Consider the following 24,796-nt stretch of genomic DNA (forward strand, 5'->3'; position numbering starts at 1 on the left):
GCTGCACTCGCGAAGACACTTACGCCGCTACTGGCCAGGCCACCGTCGGCGACGGCCACGACGACGCTGGCGAAACGGTGACGTCACCGGGGCGAACCGAGGGCAGGACGACGACGATGGCAACGGCACGATTCCTGCGAAGCACGTGGGCCGTAAACAGAAGCACATGGCACGAAGTGGCGCTGCGGGCGCTCACGTGCGCGCACTCACTCAAACACCGATAGCCCCGTTTCACTCACGCAACACACGCGCCACCATCTCTCGTCGTGACGGTGGCACTCACTCGGCCCACGAGGATGTTGGAGCTTTCACCGACCACTGGCGGAATATGGTGCTGTGGCTTCTGCTTTTGTTTGGCCGATTCTCTCCGTTTTCGCGCCCTTCGCACCGCTGTTCACTTGCCGGCCCGGGAGCTGAGTTTGAAAGCAGCTTCGCCGCGGCTCACTTTGGCGCCCGCTACTACGATTACTCTTTTCGGGAAGGGAATAAAACTCCCCGACTCGGTGGGACTGTGAAGGAAACAAATGCGAACGTTAGCAACCCGGGGGCCTACTTTAATGTGTGCCGCCGCGTACCGGAAGCGGCGTGTCGGAACATAAATAAATGAAACCGAATAACCATACGTCGCGTAAGGGCGCGGGGTTTGAAATATCGACTCCGGATGAGATTGACGGGCAACAAAAAAAAAACGAGGCCGAGAAGATGTGAACATCCGGCCCAGGGCCCCCCCAGGCCGGGATAATCAATTTGCAGTTACGTGCCTCACGCGTCACCAGGCGCCTCCATCAGCGACATAAATCACTTTCGCTTTGCGGTCGCGCTCGAACGACCACCGCTCGGCCCGCCGGCCGAGTGCCAGCAGTCAGGCGAATCTCAAGGTCCTCTGTCTCTCGCTCTCGCCGACACTCGATATGTTTTATATCCATTCGGTCCGCTTTTTGATATGCTTCCGATAGCTTCACCGATCGACTGGCAAGCGGGTTTGGCGAAGGTGTCGGATTTTTATAACATAAACATGCCACCAACGCCACCGCCACGAAGCCATCTGGTTTGTGTCTCGTGCTTGATCATTTGGAATCCCTCCGGCGGAGACGGCGTCTCACCGTGGATTACACGTGCGAATTTCCGAACCCTTCATCACTCACACTTACATCCGGACCGTCCCGGGGCCGGACCGATACAAACCGGTTCCAACCGAGACGTTCCCGAAACGGCGAGCGTAAACCGCTCCCCCCACCCGCCCCGATGATGCGCCGGAAGATGAGAGCTCCGGCAGCACCGGCGAGCTCGTCGGTTTCGGCGCGGCGGGGGAAGGCACCGCGGAGAAAATCGATGCCATTCTTCATGTTCAAAAGCTTCCTCAGCGGAATACACATACTCCCACACACAGGCACGCACACAGCCGGCCATATTGTACCACTTCGTACCTAGGAGAGCACGCGAATCCAGTTCCACCGTGCGAAGAAGTCGAGAACTCTCACCGATCGTTTGCACCTTCTCACTCGTTCTTTTCGGTGGCGGTGGCCAACCCGGAGCTCTAGACCGTGTTTGACAGGTTATTATGTCATCGGAGTTGAAGTTAAAATTTACAAAACTGCCTTACGATGCCGCCCCACCTAAGCGGATCAATCGTTCCGTTCCCTGCGATTGGTCCGATGCTGTTCACCCAAAACAGATACATCCCTGCCATTGGTCGGGCTGTCACTGTACGGGCACACGGGCGGTTTGTTTATGAACCTTCCTAATGCAGCCTACCCGGGGACACATTTCACGGAACACACAATCGCCCGCTGGCAGACGGATTGCACCGCAGTGACGGTGGTTCTGGGCGAAAGACACACTTTAGCTCTCAAGGACCCCCCACAGTTCTTCAACAGCCCTATCTTACCCTAAATTCGCGAAGCACACACTAAAAAGGCCATAAGCACGCAGGTTGCGTCGGATCACACTCAGTTCCAGTAAACTTTATCAACAAAATACAAATCACGGAACACGGCGATTGGCAAGCGGGGTAGATTCCGTAGATGCACAAACACCCGATCCACACACAGGCACAAGCGGGCCCCGTAGAAAAGGAAAAAAAACGGAAAACAGAGCTCCGGAGCAAGCGTGTGCGCGCGCGAACTGTTCCGTCGCGGATCAGGAGTCGCTCGGCACTGAACGACGGCGGAAACGGTCGCCGTCCCGACCGACCAACCGACCACGGTGAGAGAGCAGGGAAATGGAAAACTCTCACGGAGAAAGCAACACCTAGTGGGTGGCGATCGCGAAGCCAAAACGGCCTTTCGGTGGGCGGCACAAATTTATGGCGCCATTTGACGGCCCCCGATTGACAGATGGGTCCCCAGACTACTAGACCTAGACCTGCTTTCGTTTCGGTTTCGGGAAACTTTAATTTGAGCTGAGAACCTCCGGTCCACCCAAAGACAGAGAGAGAGAGAGAGCGCGCGGACGCACACGGAGGACGTCATTTGCTGAGAAAAGGGACGATTGCTGAGAGAGAGAGAGAGAGAAAACGTGAAAACTTTTTCAATTAACCCGACACACAAGGCCTGCTGTGTGCTGACCACATGGTCCGGCACGACTGGTGTTTGATTTTGTGCCAAAATCAGCTGATTCCCACGGGCAGTGCACGGTGTTTGTGTTTCTCTTTCTCCGAAGGCCAATTCGCCCAAAAGCGCCAAAGGCGAAACGAAAGTGTTTGGTGTTTTTAAATATGATTTATTTTCTTGACGGTTTCAAAATGCTGGGAATTTTTACCGCAGTTACAGTTTTGTGTTTCTTCCTTGTTTGTGGCCTAGTTTCGTTCCGGCTGCCGGCCGGTTTGATCAGCGCGCGCCATTCGCGCCTCAGTAGTAGTAGTAGTAAGGGGAACATTAGCATAACATGGGGTCCTGTGCTCGTCGTCGCTTCTCGATTAAAGATTAAATCTACCCAAAAATGTGTACTCTGCTCAACGAAATGATTACCATTTGATTTGCTCGACGGCACAGATGCGCGATCTCGTGCCCCGTGTCCTTTCGATGTAACGTTTAGGAATATTGGTGGCCGGCAGTATATAGGTGGCGAAGACCAGAAATCTAACCGACACGACAAAACTCTGTGCTCTGAACTCTTTTACATTTACAGGACCTCGAAGAACTGGTCACCGAAAAACGGTACCATTCCCCTATGCCAGCGGTTCGTGCATTCTAAGCCAAAGTTTTGGGTTTAACAAACTAGCAACAACCTTCTCCGTAGATTGGTGTGTATCACTGTAATGCGTTGATGCGCGTGAAATGCTGTAAAATTTTGTGCACAATATCCGTATTAAAACATTACCACAAAGCAACCATGCTGCTGCTGCCGTGTACAATAGAGGGGGCAGTCGCCACGCTCGTGCTGCACAATCTGACGCTACGGTCTACTTACGACGCTAGGGTTTTGTGCCTATGATTGTGAATTCGGTTCCACGGCCCAGCGCGCTCTAACCGTTTGTTTAACTTTTGTCCTCATCGGCCGCTCGCATTCTACCGACCGGTGCACAGGAATTGTAGTCTAGCAATAGCAAACACTAGCAAATTGGATTGTTTTTGTAAAAATATATATATGTATATGTTTATGGTATGTTTGTGTATACTACGTTTTACTGCAAATGTTCGCTCCTATCTTGCGCACCGATTTATTCGATTGATTCGGCTTCGGATTTAAAATTGTGTAGAGGAATTGTAGCGAACCTTGCAAGAATGTTATTCGTGCTTAAATATTGCCTTTAGCTCGACTTCTAGGTTGCTTCATCCCCATTTTGACCGGCATTAAGCTGACGGTCGGCGGATGAGCAAAGCCCCCAGGATTTGCCAGGCTCTTCGAGGGATTACGAAGCTAAAGAGTAGAAGCATCGGAAGCGTAATTCATAGAGAGAGAGAGAACGAGAGAGCGGGTATATTATGGGAAGTGTTTTCGCCAAGGAAGAGCATGACCATTGCGGTTGCCTATTGCTTCAAACTCAACTCCCTTTAGTTACACTATAAACTTGAAAAAGCAGTGTTGTGTGTCGCTAGTTTTCGTTCCCACTATCATTGTTGTTCGGTTTCCTCATTATATTTCGCAAGCGCGCCTAAACTACAGCCGTGTTTATTCGTGGATATTAACTATTTGAAAACCTTATGCAAGACCAGGGAGATTATGTGTACGTATGAAGGGAAAAAGCACTTGATTTCGTTTCTCATATCTGACGGATTGCGTTTTGTTTCACTTCGGTATGTTTGTAAGCAATGTTTGCCGTTTTTTGGTGTCACCATTCGCCACCATGCGCCACAACGTGTTTTAGTACTCAAGCCCTTAGACTACCTTCGCTTGAAATCTGCGGCGTATCTTATTCGGTATCACAAGCGCAACGTTGTGCTTCGTATCGTGTACGGCCGTTTTACCGGCTATTTGGTTTAGAATTGCCCTAGCTGACCAGAATGGCCCTGTCCTCCGTTGCGCGATCACTGGCATCAAATTCAAGTTCACAAGTTGGTTGCTCGTTTGGACAAATGACTAGAGTTTTAAGTTACAGCACGAATCGGCATCCGGTTTGGTGCCACATGGTGGTGCCGTTTCGTGGCTTTCGTACTGCTGGAATTCCCTATGGCGGTTCAATACTGATTAGACTTGTTCTGTTTGTGGTTAACCTGCAAATAACAATAAATGGAAAGCAAATTGCATCGTTAAAATCGGAACAAAACAAGACCATCCGGTAACAACTGGCATTTGAAGGGGTTTTGGGTGTAACAAAAATTACTCGACCGTGCGCACCGTTAACCGACATCATTGGCTAGGGACATAATAATGAAACCGTCGTGTTGCAACGGCTGCCTGACTTTTACTCTACCGGGAATCAACGTAAAACTATTCGCTGTACACATTTTGAACACCGCAAAGGGATGCGGTTATTGATTTTGACGAGTTTCACAGCACAACCACCCGTCCGCATGTTTGGGATTCTCCAATCGATCGCACCTCGACGCAAGAATGTGCCCTCTGCCGACCGAACAGGTAGGACCGCAGATAAAAGCATAACAATCGAAATGAACGCGTGATACATTAGTTTATGAAATAAAGAAACAAAATATCTCTACAAAACACACTCTCCGTTCCGAGACCGGTGACTTTTAAAGCGACTCGGAGGAGTAACAACAGAATAGGGCATAAATAATAACAAGCTAAGCTTAGTGCAGCAGCTCCGACTGGCCAACCGGGGGTGAACTCAGTAGAGCCAGTTGGATCGCTGCTCGCGCTCTCGCGAAGACTTCACCATGCTCCCGCCGATCGGTGGTTTCTTTTTCATCGGCGACAGCCGAGAAGCGGACGCTTTCAGTTCTCCACCGCGGGTCCCTTCGCCCACGGACAGTCCGCCACCGATGCGCGTGGCTAGCGGCACGCGACCTTCGGTGCGCTTGTAGAACGGATCGAGCCGGATCAGCTCCTTGTTCGCACCGCCCGGTGCCATGCTCGGGAGGGCCTTCAGGAAGCCGTGCGCCCCGACAGGAATCGGCGGCGCTGGTGGCACGCTGGTTGAGCAGCCACTGTACAGGAACGGCATCTGCTGCGACAAGTTCGTGTGCAGCGTCAGCACCGACTCGAGGTCGGCTTCGCTCGCCTGCACCAGAAACTCCTCGTACAGCTTGATCGGCAGCATCCCAACGATGTCGAACAGGTCCACGTACGCTTCCGTTTCCTTGTTGTACAGGTGCAGATAGTCGCCCAGCTGTTTGGCCACCATGGCGCCCCGGTCCTTGCCGAGTGCCTTGTTGCCAAAGTTGCGGAAGAAAAACGGCGTCTTCATGTGCGCCCCGACCCGGTACAGGAACTTCATGATCAACTCCTCGTGGCTGTGCTTCGGTTCGGACGAGAGCCGCTTCAGGATGTACTCGAGGTAGTAGCCGAAGGTGCGGCGCGCCTGCAGGATACTCATCTCGTGCCCGGTCTCGATCAGCTTGCGCACCTGCAACCGGAGCCGCTTCGCCTCGTCCACACACTTGGGGGCCGCGTGCTTTGGGCCGATCGTGATCGGGAGCGAGCTTTCGAGCGCCCGCTCGTACTTCTGGATCCGGTGCACGATCCGGTTCTCGGTTTCGCTGCCGGGCGGGAAGAGCTGCCCGTGCAGCATCTGGTTGTAGTTGTGCGGAATGACCATCAGGTAGGTGCCGCTGCTCGAGGACGTGATGGCCGACGTGGGGATACCGGTGACGGGATCGAGCAGCGATCCGTACCGCGTCATACTGTCGCTCGTGGGGAAAATGCGCACAAAGCCACCGCGCCGTTCGTACTGCGAGCGGGCAAAGCGAACGATCTTCAGCTCCTCCGCCGTCAGCGCGCTCAGGGTGGTCTGTAGCTTTCCTCCGCCACCATCGCCACCCTTGCTGCTGCCCTGGCTGGCGGTGGTGCCATCCTTTCGCCCTCCTCCGCTGGTGGTGTGCACAAAGTCGGCCGAATTGACACGACGGTACGGCGTGGTAAGGTTGCGGATCTTCTGTCCCTTGCTATCGTAGCACGCCTTCTGCAGCGGGCTGATGGCCGGGATGCCCACCATCGTCAGCAGGTCGGTGAGCATCGAGGCCTTCACTTTCGTGTCGAGCGGCGTATCGCAACCGAGCGATGGCGACAGGTTCACCTCGAGTAGCCACGGTTTTAGCACGTCGTCGATCAGAATGTCGAACCCGTACAGCTCGAAGCAATTGCCAATGTGGGGCACAAACATCCGGCACGCCGACACGACCGGTTGGGTGCACGAGAAGATCGCCTTGATGATCAGATCTTCGATCGCCAGCATCAGCTGCTCGGTGTTACAGCCCTGGCTTCGCAGGTGCCGCAGCAGCGCACTCAGCGTCCACTTGTGGCCGACATCCTCCTCGCCGGCGTTACTCGACCGGATGTAGTCGGTGTGGTACTTGTTGATGCTGTAGTTGCACAGGTGCATGCACGGGTTCCACAGGTTCTCCGCCGTCCGATCGTACTTAACCGTGGCCAGCCGCACCAGCCCCTCTTCGTACATGTAGATGATGAGCGGGTCGAACGAGGTGACCGCCACGTAGATGCGGATGTCACACTTGTGACCATCGATGCAGAGCGGATCGGAGATGTACTTCGCGACCACCACCTGCTCGTACGACGAGATCTGATCCGGCTGCAAGTTGTGGTGGGCGGAAACAGTGGAATTGTTATCACGCTTTGTAGCGTCTCAGGTGCGCCAGTCTTACCGAATTGACGATGAAAATGCCCCTACCGCGGCTCGAAGCTACCGGTTTGACGATCCACGGTCCCCGGCACTTGTTGTGGGCCGCTATTAGCTCCTTGTAATCTTGCGGTAGCAGAAAGGACTGCGGCACAATATCAAAGTGCTTGTAGCCCCGCAGATGCTGCATCCGCTCAATGTTCTTGTACAGACGATCCTTGCGCGTCAGCTCGTAAGACCTACGGAATCGATCAACGGTTCATTAGTGGTCCAGGTTTTTCGGGGGGGCCTCCGACCATAAATTGACACTCACCGCGGGAAATGGTTCACCCGCTGGTACGGGGCCAGATTTCGCAGGATGTCCGGCTTCAGGTGGATGCCGGTCCACAGGAGGTTGAAATCGTTGCACTCCGGGCCACTCTCGGCCATGCCGTGCGCGTTCAGGATCTTCCGCAACAGACGGGTCTCGGTGTTGATGAACTTGTAGCAGATGTTTAGCTGGGCCGCCGGCATTTCCGTTTTGGCCACTGCCGCCGCTGCCGCCGCCGCCGCTGACTGCTGCTGCTGGTTCTCTTTGTCGTCCTCTTTGCATTGCTTTTTCTGGTGCTTCTTCTCGGACCGCTCGGCCACTGTGACGCTCGCCAGCGAGGGTTCCGACTTGGAGCTCGGCAGTTCCGGATCGATCTCGTCCCCCGAGCCGCCCTTCACACTCGACATCGAGGCGTTGCTCAGCGAGCTGGACGAGGAGGACGATTCGAGCTGACGCTTTTTCGACTTGTTCGGGCGCGTGTCCGCCACCGGGAGGGCCTTCTTCTTCACCGGGCTCGTTTCATCCTGCGAGGTCGTTCCTCCGGCACCATCGTCGTCGTCCTCATCGTCATCACCCTCTCCTTCGCCAGTATCGTCCACGCCGTCATCTTCATCGCCCAGCCCCTTACGGGTTCGCCTCGCGACACCACCGTACCGCACATCCTCATCATCACCGTCATCGTTATCGTCCCCGTCGCCGCCATCATCGTCTTCACCTTCACCGCCGTCGCCGTCCTCCTCGTCGTCCTCATTGTTGCTGGAGGTGTTAGTGGCGCTACTGCCGCTGCGGCTCGGCGCCGCGGTCCGCGTCTTGCGCTGGACGTTGAAGTTCTTCGGCAGTGTGCTGCTGGCGGCAGTGCTGAGCGAGGCGGACCGGGCGGGATCATGTGGCGTGGCGTGTAGCTTCTTCGGTTCCACGGAACCGGCAGGGCTAGCGTGATGGGACGACAGGGACGTCGCTTCGGTTGGGGTCGCCTGCGATGACAGACTCTCGCCACTATCGGAGGCTAGCGGCGACAGGGCGTAGGTGCGGAACACTAGCACCGCATCCTTGCCGCCCGGCGGACCCCCCGTGACCCACGGGTTCGGTGTGGCAGGTGACAGTTTTTTGGCACTGCAACGGAACAGAATGTTGAGTTTATGGCTGTCAAATCGATCCCCCTTTGTGGATGTTTTAATTCGGTGACGGTGTAGTTTTCCGAATTTAATGGCCGGGCTCGACGTACATACTTACTTTTGTGAGTGATTTAGTCGCGGTTTGTCGGTTATAGGCATAACGAATAAATCCAAGCTAGAGTACCCGTTGAGTTTCCGCCTGCCGAAGAAGAAACAGAGAAAAAAAATGGAGAACGTCGAGTGAGACAAGCACTGAAACTGTCAACTTTGGCCACCGCCAACAGGGGTTCGAAACTCATAATTCCGCCCGCGGCGTGTCCAAAGCTGGTCGAAGCATAATGGCAACCCCTTCTAATATAAACTCCCGCGTTATTGTTGAGCGCAGGACACAAAACTAGTCCACAAAATAATCGGGAACCCCCCTGGTTGGGTGAACCGAAAAGCAATAAATTTGATTCGATTAGTCACTGCGCCGTGGCCACCCTCAAATGCGCACCCATTAACGATACAACCCTTGGATGTTACACTACATTTTCGGTACGATCCGACACACTTTGCGTAGTTTCACTTTTGAATTTAGTTAAAACTAGAGTTCAATCTGAGCTCAAAAACTGGCCACACACACGGGCACTTCCTTACATTTTCTCCTTTTGCTGCAGCACCATCTCGCGGATGATGATGTTTTGGCTCAGGCAGGAATTTGGGTCAACAATTTCCCGTGCCAGCTGCTCCCGGATTCTCATGCTGTGTGCCGTGGCCTTGGTTTCGTAACTTTAGTAATTTCCTTTTTAATTTAGGCACACATTAAACTGGACAGGTACTGCTGCACAACCCGAAACGTAACTGAACATCGAACTGAACCCAAGAAGCTTCTGCACCGTAGCGTGGTCTCTGACAGACTGACTCTCGGCTTGGCTGATTCCGAGGGTCCCCACAGCAAACTTCCGATAATCGGTTACCCTCGGGCGTTATCCTTTTCCTCGGAACGGAACCGAGCTGCGCTATTACATCGGTGCGAACATCGGAATGTGAGCCTCCGACACGCGGGGGTCAGGAGCCCGCTTGGTCCCCAGTTCCGGCTGCCACCGCGTTTGATCCACCTGCAGGGGGTTTCTTTAGTGTAGTTTTAAGCCCACGACTCGACGTGCCGTCGGGCTGTCAGGTTACAAACAACGGCCCAACTCCAGCAACAACAACCAAGCAACAATTACAGCCGTGTCTGGCGCATCCCCGACGACGGCGACCGCAGTCAGTTAGTGTGGTGGTGTGTGGCGTGTGCTTTGGCTTTTCGCGTGCGGCACCCCATCCTGCGTTTCGGGGGCATTCCGTTGGCAGGATCGGCAGGATGTGCCTGGGACATCCTGGGAACTTTGCATTTCTGGGGACGCACATCACGGCGGCACACACGGGGGACAGGTTAATTCAGGTCACGAAAGTGCCATCGGATCGGTACCTTTGGCCGACCGCTAGTGTAGATTGCTTAAAGTGATATGTTGCATTCGCCATTATTGAGTTTAAATAACCGTTGCTAAATTGGCATAACGGGTGGTCAAACGGGGCGTAATCGCTCGTTTAAGTAATTCTGATGTAAAAGAAATATTTGATGAATAATGATTCAAGGATGTTTAATAAATTTACCCTAGTTTTATCGATTAATTAATCAAATCAGCATTAATGGAACTTACATCCATGTTTAAGGCCAGAGACCATCGAATAAAGAACAGACAAAAATTGGCACACAAATTGGGAGATTTTTATACGCTTTTCTGCATGTCGTAAGCTTATACGAAAATGCGAAAAAGACATCAGTCTGAACCCGGACTTTGCACCAAGTTGAGTGCAAAAGTTAAAAGCATCTTCTGACATTCTTCTGTGAAACTGTTTTTATAATGCTGAAAAGCAAGTTCTTAAAGACATTCAATAAACATTAAATTTCGATAACATGCCCCAGTTATGTTTAGCAGACTTTCCATTCTAATTGCCCAGTGGAATGTGTTTCTCGAGGTGGAATTTTTAAATTTCTTCTTCTTCTTCTTCTTCTTCGGCACTACAACCGCTGTGCGGTCTTGGCCTGCATTGGAGACAATGTTAATGTCAATATTATCCCTGGTGCTATCCGTAACATTTCGTTTTTACGGGCGGGGTTGTTGGTCCCGCGCCAACCCCCATCTGTCAGCGCCGGTATCGGGAATCGAAACCATGGCCGGTTGAGTCGCAACCGGTCCCGGGATTCGAACCCTGGCCAGCTGCGCTGACAGTGAAGAGCGTTACCGACTACTCTATCCGCGGGGGTATTTAAAAAAAATTTAAATTTAGGGAATGCAAAAATGTCACAGGAGACCCTATCGGTCGGATGTGGTGCTCATTCGACTTTCCTTGATGAGTTTATGGCCAAACATTCTGTCAACATGGAACCATTCTTGTCGTAATTTATTTATTTATTTGTTCCAAAACAGGCAATGGGCACAAATTGCTTAGTTGCCAGAATTAAGATAAATGACCTAGCCTAACCTAAGCTAACCTAAGCAAACATACAAATTGAAAAAAGTCCTAACAAACTGTCCAACGGCGAAACGCAGAGAAAAGTACGTAACCAGACATTAAAAGGAGACGAAGTCGAGGATGTTGCGACACTGACGGAGAGACATGTAATGAATCCAATCGACCAAAAGGCTGACGAACTGATGCAAATGAAATGTTTCACACTTAGATTCTGGAGCTCCCATATTTGTTTCGTTTTCGTGATGCTTTACTGAGCATGTTGAGTTTTACTGTCAGTGCCTGAGACCAAGACCTGCGCAGACCATTGATCTTATCCAGCAACAATTACAACTCGGTACATAACTCGACTGTACTCGCCTCGATAGTATTACATGGGACATTATTCCCACGACCGCCTACACCACTCGACGAAGACGTCCGGTTACAACAAAATAATACATCAGAATGGACAACTTGGAAACGATGCGGTTTCCCAAAAGAGAAACCGCACTTGAGAAATGCGCCGGCTTTTGCCCATCACCGCGCTGGAAAAGAAGCCGGAAGACATGGGAAAAAGATCCGCTGACACAAAGTCAAATTAAAGAAAACAAAATTAATTTCCATAGTCCCTCGTAGATCAACTTTGACAGAATGCAGAAACTTTTTTAAGCAAAAAAACGGAACGTGTAAATGTAAGGAAAACCCACATTAAAAAAAAAACTGTACAAACATGTAAGGCCTGTCGAGAAAGAGTTAAACTTAGAAAACCCACCGAACGCTGGAAAAACTATTGCCAAACAATTAAAATATGAAACCGGCCAAAATAGCGTGCCGTACCACCGCGAAATAACACCTGTTCCACGCGGAGGTGATTAAAGTTTTTCCCCAGTTTTTCGCCCGCACCTTCGACACCATTTTGCACCAATTAGGGCAGCGCGTAGGGCACTGTCAACAAGTAAGGCGAGAGCCTCGAAACACAATCCACCATAAGGCGCGGGCCGTGGACACCTTTACCTTTTGGGCGATGCATCGGCCCAGCTGATGATGGGGCCATGTAAGGAATTGTGCATCGCCGCACCATACCGGGCGTATCCGGGCCAAATCTGGCACGCGGGCGACCTTGTCGGTGACGCACCACCCCCCGTCCAGGAGTAAACAGACACGAAACGTGTAAGCTGAGGGGGTTGCTTCAGGACCGAGTGGCACCGCAGCATACGAAATAAAAAAGGAACAGCGAAACGAAGAGCGAAAGCACCTACTTATACAAACTGAGCCGCTGGAAGTTGTTCATGTTCGCGCCTGGGGTCGTCGCAGCGCCCACAGACGAGCTGGCTATCGGTCGGTGGGAAAGATAAACTTCTTCGCTGGCACGTCGGGGGCCTCTCAGTAGCCCACGGGTGGCTCGATGCGGCCCAGACGGAGCCCACGGGTGTCCGGTTTGCGGTGACGGTTCGGTTCGGCTCGGCCTCGAAAACACACTACACTACTGGCGGCCAGCACTCGGTTGACGTTGCCGTATTTGGCCATGCCGGCGCGACACCGCTTGACCGACAGGAATGTCACCGGACAAGGTTCGGAACGCACACTCGTCGATGGGCCTTTACAGACCCAATCGATGTCCCTAGCACCTGGTTTTTATGTGGAGAATCGCGCGACCTCAGGAGTTCCGGGATTTTCGCGACGGCCACTGCTTGCTGACGTGCTGACACTAAACTCAACCCAACAGTGTCCCAAGTTCGCACCTCCGTCACACGTTCGGTTGCACTTTGTGGAGCGCGCGCACCTGACCCGAATCGTCGAAACGGATACTATCCCCGACCCCGGGCGGTCGGCCTAGGAATTGGGTTTGGTTTAATTGCGCGCAAAGACGGCCACAACGACCCACGGCAGAGGCAATGAATCCAGGAGTGTGGTGAATCCCGCAAACCGGACCCGGCCCTGCACTGCCGGGGACTGGGGCCTCTAACCTAATTTTTCATCGACCGCCCCAGCCGTTCCGAACGCGGGGGTGCAAAATCCTTCGCCCGTCCGGCGGGCCAAAAAAGTGCAACATCCTTCGGTTCATAGCTTCCGCCCTGTCGGTCGGCTCTACTCTCTCTCTCGCTCTCGCTCTCGGTCGGTCGCACATGAAAGGAGGTCTGTTTGGGGGGCGCAAAAGGGCACCGGTTCCCGCAAACCACACCACACGGAGGGCGCTGTTGAGCGCGCAATTGAAGGCGAGGCGGCCCAACAGTTACCATAACAAACGGTAGCGCTTGCAACGGCTAAATATGCAAGGCTCGCACCAAGGCGACGACCGAGTGTTTGAAAATCGTAATAATGACACCAGCCAACGGGATACCCACACAAACAAACGGAGGGCAAATCCTGGCGTGGGAATACCAATATTTAAACACCAAACTTATGGTCCCACTGTGATGGTTCCCGGAGAAGGTCCAATCATACACTTCATATGTGTTTGATGTGCGTGCATTTGGCAAAAGTTTCATTGCCCGCGTGGCGAGATGGGGGTCAGCTTTTCCCAACCACAACCACCCACCCAGCCACGTTGTTTTGCACGTTGATTCGGGGGTTTCCGACCGACGCGGGTTCGCGGAGACCGCTTTCACCAATACAGTAAAATCATTCATAAAAACAATCGGGAGACACGCGAGCAAAACGCGGTTGCCGCCGGTTGGTTGGTTGACTGCCGCGGCCCCGTGGGCGACGACCGGCAACGAGCCCGTCGTCCTGTCTCGTTTATGATTGTCTTTCATGTTTGGAGCCAAACCCAAGAACCACTATTTCCGGGAGTATTATCCTGCGGGCCGGTGGGCTCTAATGCTGTGTATGCATGTTCGTTCGGTAGAATAAATTGGAGTACTTTTAACGCTGTTTCTTGTATGCGCCATCGCTCTAATTAAAAGATCAGCAACTCCACACTCAACACCAAAGCCCAAGTGTTGACTGTGGCTAACTGAATGAAAGAACGTGAGTAAAGAAAGCATTGCCAACAAGGAACACATGCTGTATACTACTTGAAAACTCGCTCAATTTAATGCAACCAGTAACTTTTTTGAAATTTTGAATATAAGCGGTCAATCTATATTTTTAATAAAGAATAGGACAATAAACCCCCGCTAATAGAGAAATCCGTAACACTTTACTAAATTCATCGGTTACGGTAACGGTGATTGGCTGGGATAAAAAGGACAATCAACTCTTACCTTAAAGTTCAACAAGAATAAGGCATTAAATTACAGTTTGTCCAACCAATAAACGGAAGTACAATTAAATCAAACGAACTAATGATCCTTACAAATTAATAAATTATTCTTCTCATTCCTTATGAGGCGAAGCTAAGCTGTATCGATAAGAATATGTGTTGAGTTACTATATAACCATTTAAAACCGGTTCGTTGTTGACGAAGTACCCAATCCCAGAAGTTCGCAACAAGCAAACCAGAAACGCTCAGAATATACCGGTACCGATTACATTCCAAACTGTAACATAGTTCTAGAAACAACTCATACGAACGCCTTGAAGCGTTCGTATTCGCGTGCTTTGGCCCTTAAACACATTCCTATTACAAACCGCAAGCGATTATAATAATGAATTTTTCCCAACGTAGAATGTGCTAATGGCCACGGGCAAACTAAAGTAAAGAACCCAATTCGGATCAACTCACATACGCTACTTACCCACAGACGATAAATTTGTCATTCACAGCGGCAGCAGCGATCGATTGCATACACTCTCACAGCATTGCACTGTCGGGGGGGTTGAGGATTAGTCTGTATGAGTGAAAAGAAAAGCGTACATCAAAGTCACAGTAAGCATTGACTCACTCAATCTAAGTTTTATTCAAATTTTCTGCGGAATTCGGCACAGCTCCAGACACCAGGTCCTGTGCACGTCCTGGGACCAATCGATCGATCGACACCGCTTTGCAGTGGCAGACTTAATTACGCGCGTTAAACACGGTACCGAACTGAAACCGGTTCGAACCGATAATCGGAAAACTATCGCGGAAAGCGTGCTGTGTGAAAGGTGTGAAAAAGGGAAAGGCATTGGGCAGGCTGGTACCCCGAGGCGGGCCGTTAATTACACAAAGCTGAGCATTTGTTTAGGACCGGCACCGTTTGGGGGGGTTTACGAGTTAATTATTATTTTACTGCTAATTTAAAGCAGGCCATGGACCGGTTCGGTGAACCGCAGATTTACTACTCCACAGCCAATCACTGTTGTACGTTGGGTTCGTTATTTGCCCGCAAAACCAGAACTGTTTTGCTTGAATTAGGTAAATTATTGGCAGCCAAAAAGGCCGCTCACTCAAAATGGGTTCGACACTGGGGCGTACAATCGATTAATTTCGTTCCGTCACCAGAACTAATAAACGAATTATTAAAAATAGCACTTTTATCGCTACTAAATGTTGAACTTCCTGTGGTCGTCTCTCGTTAGCCTATCCAGGTACTTCAAGCCCCCGTGTATCGCCACACTCTAATCGCCCATCAGGCGCACCATTTAAAAAAGGTGCCACCAGCTTCTTAACGCACCTTCGCGGCCTGATCGCGATTAATCACTCGGACCTCGGAGCGGGTGTTGCTCCACCGGTCGGACAATGTTCGGCCTCCGGACGACGCAATTCCACGATCGATTTCCGAAACCGGCTAGCTGCCAACTAGCGCCGGCAGAAAAAACAAACCGGCCGACAAACCCTAATGGCGGAATATCCTTTGGCCGGATGCCACCGTTGGATGCCTTGAAGTTCGTGACCATTTTTCCGTACACACAGTGGGACACAACGGTGGACACGAACCTCGGGGACAGAGTGACAAAACGAAAAAGGGGAAAAGTAGATGATGACTAGTGGCGGCCATTTTCACGCCAGCCAACCGTATCATAACTCCAGACTGGTCCTCTGCTTCCTGCTGCTTGCTGTTGTTCCCGCCGTTGGTTCCGCTTCCTTGCGCTGTCTGATTGCGACAAAAAAGTCCTCAAAGCTACAAAGTGCGATGGGCGCTGTGTCGACTGCCGGTCTAGGACTGGTGGCGCTTTTACACTTGGGCGACATTTGAAAGGCAAACACCAATCAGCACCGCGCAGCAGGGCATGCCGCATCAGTTGGAGCTGTTTTGGTTTTCAAATCGACCACATCGGCTGCCGGCACTACGTAGAAGCTCCAGCGGACGGACGTTTCTTTTTGACACATTGAATCAAATAAACGTCAACCTACTAATTGGCCGCCATTTGAGGGAGCATATAAGCCGGCAAGACAAATTCACAGACTTCATCGCTGGGCCATTAATCGTACGTGGCAAATGGCAAAGTAAGAAATTGGTCACTTTAGTTGTGAATGTGGCCGTTTCCCCAATTTGTTTCCCCATTTTTGGTGGCATAGGTGATGCGAAAGGGCGAATCCTGTAGCTACATTTAAAATAGATAATTCACAGCACAACCTAATTAAAATCGGTCAAGACCCAACTGAGTGATAAGTTCGTTATTTGAATTACTCAGTTTGGCCGTTAACGGCCGTTAAGTTACCACAACAAAACCTGTGTGAGCGAAAGCCAAACGGTTCTCAATGACCCTCTGTCCCTCTGTCGAGCCGGTCGCGTGCATTCCGGCATACCAATCAGGGGGAACTCCACACACGATCGTCGTTAACGATCGTTCCGGGGACCAAGCGCAGAGACCGAAAACCGCTCGACAACAGAGATGTTAAACATGCCCACGCGCACGTCCCTCCACGGGGTCTGTAACTGCCCGGAGCCGAACTGATCCGGATGAATGCGAATGTTTATTTAAATAGCTACGCGCCTAAATCTGGCGAAAAGTTATTTTAGCTCCAAATGCAATCAGATCTAGTGGTGCCGTCGCCGCCTCGCGAGCGGATTGGGATGGATTTCTCAACTTCACGGCGGCGATCGATTTTCCGATTTTCCCACTCGACGAACCTTCCAAAAAAGAACGCACCCGGATTGAGATGCAGTTCGGTTCAAGTACACGGCTCCCGCCCGTTCATGACCTCTTTCTCGGTTGGTTTCAGTTGATTTTTACGAACGGAATCCGATCACTAAGCAGTGTGCGCGGTGTTCCTATTATTAGCTCGATTAAGCACGGTTTCTTAAGTTTCGCTTGCTCGTAAATCAATGATCTTACACCGCCAATGATCAATCATTGACGTGAAGTCACCGGCGGTGCTGACTTTGGCCAACAATCTACTCCGCCAAGCCATGCGCGCCGGTGCATATCCAATTAGCCGACCGGTGATCGTCGAAACCTTCGGAGATCGATCACACGACTTGCCTCCCGCTCGAAAGCGAATGAGTCATCCGCCGGATAAGTCTTGCTGCACCGTTACCGGCGATACTTTGTAGCGCCTAACGGGGAGCCAAGACCCATCGTGGCCCCCCCTTTGGGAGCTCCCGAAAGAAGTTCTCCACTCGAAGAGCCGAGGTGAAAGTTTCATCGATTACAGCGGGGGGCATGTATCATATCGGAGCACGGCAGCCTATACAAATGGACACCCATAACTCTGCCGTGCTCAACAATGGACAGGCAAAATTGTTTGCCAATTTTTCGTCCGCCCGGAAGTAACGGAACCTTGGGCGGCGGTAAAGGGCCGGAGGGCCCACCCCCAGCCTGTCAGGTGCAATCGAACTTCCTCTGATCGAAAACAGCGATAGACATAAATCCGCAGCGAACGGGCCGGATCAGGAAGTGAAGCCGACGAAAAGTTGCCACGCAACGCGAGCGGCCCATCGAAGAACGGCTTCGTTAATTCAATCGGTGGCAACTTGGATTGCTTGCTGCAAGACGCCACGACGCCGATCGATCCTGGCTCCTGGGCAATCCATTAACCCGTCCGTCACAGCCTGTCCCGTCAGGGAAGGGAGGTGTGCGCTGTTGCTGCGTTGTAATGCAATTTCGCCAATCGGATCCGGAGGCACCCGAAGCTGACGTGGAGGTCGTAACCGTTTACCGCTCACTTACCGCCCGGTTCCTGTTCACCACGGATTTGGGCGCAATTTTCACACGAAGAAGTCGTCCGTCAATAATCTATCAAACTATTAGAGGTAGTGATGCGAACGATGCAAGGAACGTGGCCGCTCAAGCGTGCCGTTGACTGGCTGGAGTATGTTTGAAGAGTCGAAACGCGGTCGAAATTGTTGTAGCTGAACCTGGGCTTCCTGTCGCTTCCGGTTGTGGAAGACAGTGGAAATGAAAATTGCCCGTCAATCGAATCCCAGACCGGCGAAGGCGAATCCGAGGTGACAAACCCGCGAGGGGTGATGCACAACCAATTTGACATTACACGTCAACCTGCGCATATGCAGGGCGGCCTCTGATGCACCCCGAGGGCTGCATCGCATGCAGGACACGAACGGTGCAGTTTTGATTACTATCATTCAACTGCGGCAAGTGGCCGATGCGCATACGTCTAAATTGCGTGCAGAGACGCTTCATTACATGCACCCGAGTGGGGCGAATACCAATCGAACACCGAAAGCGGCCCCAACCCGATGACGGATCATGCGGGTAATCGATCCGACCAGAGAGCGGCCCAAATCGGACTGGGTTCACTGTCTGTCGGAAGAAGGAAAAACATGGCCAATGTAACAGAACACACGAATATGATGTTTTATTCATAATCACCGTGGCTTATGTTGTAACTGTAGCATAAAACTCAATTTAAATTAAACGCTGATAACCATCACGCACCGGTCGCGTTATCGGCATGGCGTAACCCGGGGTCTGTCTGTCGACCGCCGCCCGAAACGATCCGAAACCCGGGGGCCCGGGGATTAAAAATGCTACCGTACACAATGAAACGGGCCGCACACAACCGATTGCGGCATGATTACTTAATAATCCGCTCCGAGGGCCTTTACGAACAATTTGACCGGTGCGGCGGTGGTCATGGACCGCGCCGTTGACGCTTTCTAGCAATTTACGCGCGCGCGAGCATCGGAAAAAATGATGTTGCGCGGTGCTGTCGATGGTACCCAACCCGGAAAACCTGCCACGCCGGCTCGTGTCTCTCTCAATGATGGCCGATTTCCCTAAGCCCCTTTGGGGCATGGTTGAGTGCAGACGCACTTGGCCGCATCGTGTAGACAGCATTTCTTTCAAACTTTCGGCGTTCAATATTTGAGCAGCCAAACTGCTGCCCACGCAGCTGGAAAGCGTGCCGTGTCACGGTTCACGGTAGCCGGACCCCGGTAGGGCCCCCTGGAGCGAGTGTCGATCGTTGTGTCGGTGTTAAATCGGGCACTTCAACCGATCGCAATCGACGATCGTTGGTGTGATCGTTTTGTACACTGCATTAAAACACATTAGCACCGGTTCTAGGATAATTGGCCAGTCCCTCCGCTTGGCTTGTGCCGGCGACCGGCGAGCCGGTCACGATCACGATTGCTTACAATTACGCGCTGAGCATCGTGACACCGTGCGGACTCACAATTGATCGGTACTTACGCAAACAAACGCGAGCGTGGGGGGGACCCGCGCAACCAATTATTTAACACCCAAAACGAGGTGGAGGTTGTGAAAAAAGTACATCACTCACTTCGCGCCATTGGCCGACGAATGGGCGCGTGTTTCGCGATTTCTTCAGCCGCGACGACGCGGCGTTCACTTCACGGTCATCGCGCATCAAACAGCCCAGCGAACGATTCGTGCTTTTGCAAAAAAAAAACCCCCCGAGTGAGGGCGAACCAAACAAAGATGTCGAACCAATATTTGATCGCTGCCGGTGAATAAAAAAACGCGCATAAAACGTAAATAAAAACGACTTCAACGGCGGACGCTCCGCTGTCCGATGCTGGGATGATCGGATGATACTGATGACGATGCTATCTGATGATGATTGACGATGTCTTATGAGCCATGCAATGAGTGCAGTAGCGCGGCGCTCGTCAACAACCGCTCGCGGCGGAATTCGATTGTTTGTTCCCGGCCCGGCTGGTACGCGATACAGCGAATGTTCCGGAAGCAACAATTGCGGTGGGGTGGTTTATTGTCACTAAACGGTGCTCGGCGGTGCCATAAATATGTTTAGAACATAGAACGCAAGATGGATTTTGCCCACACGAACTCGAATAATAACAACATGGATCGATCGGAAAGCAAGTAGAATAATAATAGTAGTAGGGAGCCGCAAAACGTTCAGTGCCATCGTTAACCTCTACAAACATTGCAAAACGTATCTGAGGCCCTACGACCAGATAGGGAGTGGCCAATTATCGCTGGTCACCGGAGTGGGTTGCCTCTCTGGCAAACATATCACACATCCCAAACTCACCAATGCTGGGGAATCATGCGCCGCCCACGAAGCAAGGTCGATTAAAAATGCAGATGTCCCCCGGGAGCCGACCCCGGGGCAGCATTGCGAAAACATTATTGGCTAATACGGTTTAGAATTTATGGCATCGATTATATGATTACATTCTTTTAATGTTTGTTCGCTCTCCCACCCGGTTAGGTCGTGGGACAAACCATAATTGAAGCTAGTCATGCAACTGCAACGTCGTTGCTCCGAAGACTTCCGGACCGTCCGGAAGGTGACACTCGGGCGGGCTGTATAATTGAACAGGCTGGGGCTTTCGGGGGTTCGACACCCGTGGTTCCGTTTTCGGTGGATTATCGCCTCGATGCAGGTCACCCGCCGGTCGGAGCCGGAGGAGGAGTCTCGTTTCGAATGCAACTGGGTCATTGGTTGCTGCGGGGCACTACTTTCGACAAGGATCCCTAGGCACCGTGGCCTAGGGTCTCCGTCTCCAAACTATTGCCCGATACCGGTGGCCCGCTGATGGAAGAATGTTTTGTGGACATTTGTGTAAACATTTATGGTTCGTTTTGGGGCTCATCCTGTGCCTCGAGAGGTCGAGTGCCGTGCCGTGCCGAGGACGCGTGACAACTTTATGGATTCAACTTCTATCTCACAGCACGTTTTACGGCTGCCATATGATTTGCTTTACAGCCGTGGTTTCCATATTTTTTTTTTCAGAACGCAAGCGCAAGTTCTTCGACCACTGACCACACAACACACATTCTTTTGTAGGTCGGAATCGGTTTCTTCCGTGTTTTTGGGCTGCTAGCGCTAGATAGAGCCGGCCACCTGCCCGCCCACAAATAGCTGTAGTAATTTCAGATGATAATGACCGGTGTATAATAATATAAAGAAGACTGACCCCATGGTTCACGTGCACCACGCGTTCCGGAGCAGATTAGCAGATATTTTGCAACCACAAGCCCCCTCCGAGAGCGTACACCATTTTCTTGAGTATTTACATTTTCTTCGCCCTCTTTTCCGACAATGAATACCTAATTACACATTTAATGCTAAGCCGCTCTGGCATGGCATCGGTCTGGGAAGGAACGATTATCCTCACGGCTGTCGTGAGCTCCTCGCCCAAAAAGCGACCCCCAGACTCAGCTGACAGCAAAGGCAAGGGGGGCCTACGGATTAGGGACACGATAAAAATAAACCATTTTCAACAAACTAAATTAAAGAACACACAAACAGAAACAGGCTTGGAACAGTTTGCCCAGAACGGACGTGCAGCCGAAGAAACTTTACCCATTATTGGCCTGGCTGGCTGACTCATGCCGAGAGAGTTAACTTTAACCCGCCCCGACTCACCGGGCAGTAACCGGCCAGGAATTGCACGTCCCCCGAGCCCACAAAACTTAGTTTCGAGTTATTTTTAGCCCTTCGTTCGGCTTCAGTTTGCTTGTGGCATAATAAGTGCAAATTAATCAAAGCACTGGCCGCGAAGCCAAACTTTTCACCGGAAGCAGGCGGCGCTATGTTGGCCGCACGTTGCAAGAACTCAATCGCACACCGGCTGGGGTTTGGCCCACTTCCTTCCATGGCTGCGCTTGACACAGGAGTGTACTTTTCAGCTCTATCGGGGCTAAAAATCGCGAACGAACAATCTCAGTTGACGTAGGTTGCGGACAGGCGCTGGTGCGTCAAGGTGCAAAGGACCACGGTTCGGTTGCGGTTGTTGATGTGTTTATGGTAGCGCGTGAGATTACCATACAGAGGTAACAGGCCCTCATGACACAACACACTCCGGAAGTGGGACACAGGATAGGGTCGTTTTCGTCCGGCGAACGGATCGTCAGGTGTAATCCACCGTAATAAAAGTGCAACATAAAACCGCATGATGTATGTGACATGTGATATATGTGTGATTTCGGGCGTTTCGGGACGACGATCTTAATAGCAAAATGACGTGCAGGTCCCTCTCAAGAAACGGGAAACGGGTGTCGTTTCGAGTCCTGTGGCCATGCCTTTCCACTCGCCCTGGATTTCATGGCTGCGCGGTGTATTGGAACTCCTAGAAACCGATCGGTGTGTGTGGATCGATTTATTGCGCCGTTGACACTAGGAACGGGCACGCACTTTATGCAGGACGGAAATTCGGTCACAACAGAATGGAACCTTCAGTAAATTCATTGACCTGCTTCGGGTGGCCCAGGGTCTCGTACCGACCGCGAAGGTCCACGGCCGCGGTAAGTTTGACGAGCTGTCGACCGATCGCTGACGGCGCGGCGCGATAATGGTTGGTATTTGGGTTTCTGTCGCAGACCAGCTCCTTTGGCAAGGGGTGGCTTCAAAGTAAGGAATGAGTCATTCGTTGGGACCCTCGGCCCGGACTGGCTGGCGTGCGGCTCACTGATGCATCGATGCGTGACAGTGGCAGGATTTGCCCTCTCTACCGTGAAGATTGTGCTGTGTGCGCACAGTTGGCAGGATACCAACACGCAGCCCGGGATGGCCAGCCGGTTCACAAGCCCTCGAAAGCCCTCCACATGAGCAGCCGGACAACGAGCGCTGTTACTGAAAATGAACAGAATATTGCATGTCGCCATTTAGCGCCCCGCCACGAATGATAAAGAGCGGACCGAAACGCGAAATAAAGAAACCCACCAATCAGATGCAGCGTCAACCCGTACATTAGCGTGCTCCAGTTTGGGCGAGGTCAGCCGCAGGGATAGCGCTTCGGAGCAGGAGCCACCGGAGCGACGGTCACGGGATGGCCGCGTTAGATAAGTCCAAGGACGACGGCGCTCCATCCGGCGCCCAATCCGGACCGGGGACGTGGTCCAAATTTCTCTCGTCGACTCGCTGACCGATAGCGATCGCTCCGGAACGGATGGGCAGCCGAGAATGCAGCTTTAATGGGCATCGATTTTCAGTCACTGGCCGCGCGCTTCGAGCGAAATTGGTTGGCTAAACGGTATCCACCATCAAAAAGAGACGGTCCACGTGAAGGTTTAAGGGATTGTCGCTCCAAGAAGCTTGCTTGAAGTTCCCGAGAAACATTCGTATCGAATTAAGGCTCACCCCGGAGGCCGATATTCATGTGAACAAACTTTGTCGGGTGAGAAATTTACAGGCTTGTTAGTTGAAGAATTTTGCCACACATGGCCGCAGAACCTGCAACCCGTACGGCGTCCCTAACCGAGTGACATCATAATCGTCTTCCCAGTGAGAAAAAATTGTTGAACTCAAGCAAGACGGCCTGCATGTCACTCTAACCACAAGGATCCTGCCGACGGGGCCTCCGGGGCCGGTGATTGTGGAGAAAGTTTTGTGGTGAACTTTACGTCGCGTTTGTATACGCGTTTAACGTCCCCACAGTAATCGCGGCGGCGCAACCGACAGGACACGCGATATCGAGCGACGCATAGTTTTCGCTTCTCCGTCAGCTATCATTGCGGACCGTGAGCGACAAAACAAATAGCGCGGCAGACCCAAGCCAACAAGCCGCCTGTTAAACCCTCTCAGGCAACAGCGGAATTTTTGTAATTAATAAAACAATCCCAACTACCGCCACAGCCAGTGCCGGGAGAATAAGTTTATTAGCGTTCGTGAGGTATGATTTTGTACGAGCGCACCGCCGCGCCGGTGTCGTTTCCGGTTTGTGGTGGCAGTCCTCTCTGAGACAATTTTATTTGTTTCTTTTCCATCCTTCTTGGGCTTTCTGGGGGAGACTTGCCGCGGGGGTTCGTGCATTAAGTTGTGGTGTTTAATTATTTTTGCGTGAAAAGGTAATTCCTGACGATGCAATGATGACATGACATTCGACCCCCCGACTTCCTCCGGTTGGGGCTAAGCAAAAGTCTGTTCTACGGACACGTGAAGGAGGGGTACCCTTTTTACCACTCTTTGCGCGAGTTTCGCCGATCCGCTGGCATTGCGAAACGGAAAACCTGTTGATGGCCGCCCGCGCGGATTGCCTCGTTAGTCAATGATTGATGTTTAATTTTGATAGTTTTTCGCGCGACCGATACTGCCGGCCGCCGAGTATCAATCACTACGACCACGGGGACCCGGACCACGATACTGGGGCCAATAACTTTGAAGGTTGAATCCTACTCAAAGGCAAGAAAGCTACTTTTTTGCCTTTTCAATCGTACTAGATGTGACGCAGGCAATCACAGTGGGAGGCAGTTTATAACAGGCGCTGCCATTCTTGATTTAGAAATTGATTTACGGCGCACTTAATTGTGTCTCATTCTAAACTAATTGGGAATGGTAGTAAATGTGTTGGCAAACTTTTCTTTGGTAAAACAAAATTTTATTCTACCAAGGTTTTGTCGTGAGAATGTTGCCGACGTCTCTTAATCTCCTACTATCTAACAACCACCAGTTGTAAACATTGACAAATCGTTCACATATGATCAAGAAA

At 51.7% G+C, this 24,796-nt stretch overlaps 1 protein-coding gene across 1 annotated transcript; it reads right to left on the minus strand.

The window, feature by feature from the left end:
- Window positions 1-5,230: 5,230 nt before the first annotated feature.
- Window positions 5,231-14,835, minus strand: LOC131210742 (tubulin polyglutamylase TTLL5). The gene is made up of 5 exons (XM_058204035.1): window positions 14,786-14,835; window positions 8,742-8,822; window positions 7,512-8,621; window positions 7,224-7,437; window positions 5,231-7,150 (listed from the first exon to the last, which is right to left on the minus strand). The coding sequence occupies exons 1-5, from the start codon at window positions 14,833-14,835 to the stop codon at window positions 5,231-5,233; spliced, it is 3,375 nt and encodes a 1,124-aa protein (XP_058060018.1).
- Window positions 14,836-24,796: the final 9,961 nt, after the last annotated feature.

The sequence above is a fragment of the Anopheles bellator genome, chromosome 2, assembly GCF_943735745.2.
Source record: "Anopheles bellator chromosome 2, idAnoBellAS_SP24_06.2, whole genome shotgun sequence".
Taxonomy (NCBI): domain Eukaryota; kingdom Metazoa; phylum Arthropoda; class Insecta; order Diptera; family Culicidae; genus Anopheles; species Anopheles bellator.

Coding starts and splice junctions, on each gene's coding strand:
- LOC131210742 (XM_058204035.1), bottom strand. CDS start 14,835: ATGCAATCGATCGCTGCTGCCGCTGTGAATGACAAATTTATCGTCTGT. Junction 8,823..14,785: donor GACAAATTTATCGTCTGTGG/GTAAGTAGCGTA, acceptor CTTCTTCGGCAG/GCGGAAACTCAACGGGTACT. Junction 7,151..7,223: donor GCATTTTCATCGTCAATTCG/GTAAGACTGGCG, acceptor CACAACTTGCAG/CCGGATCAGATCTCGTCGTA.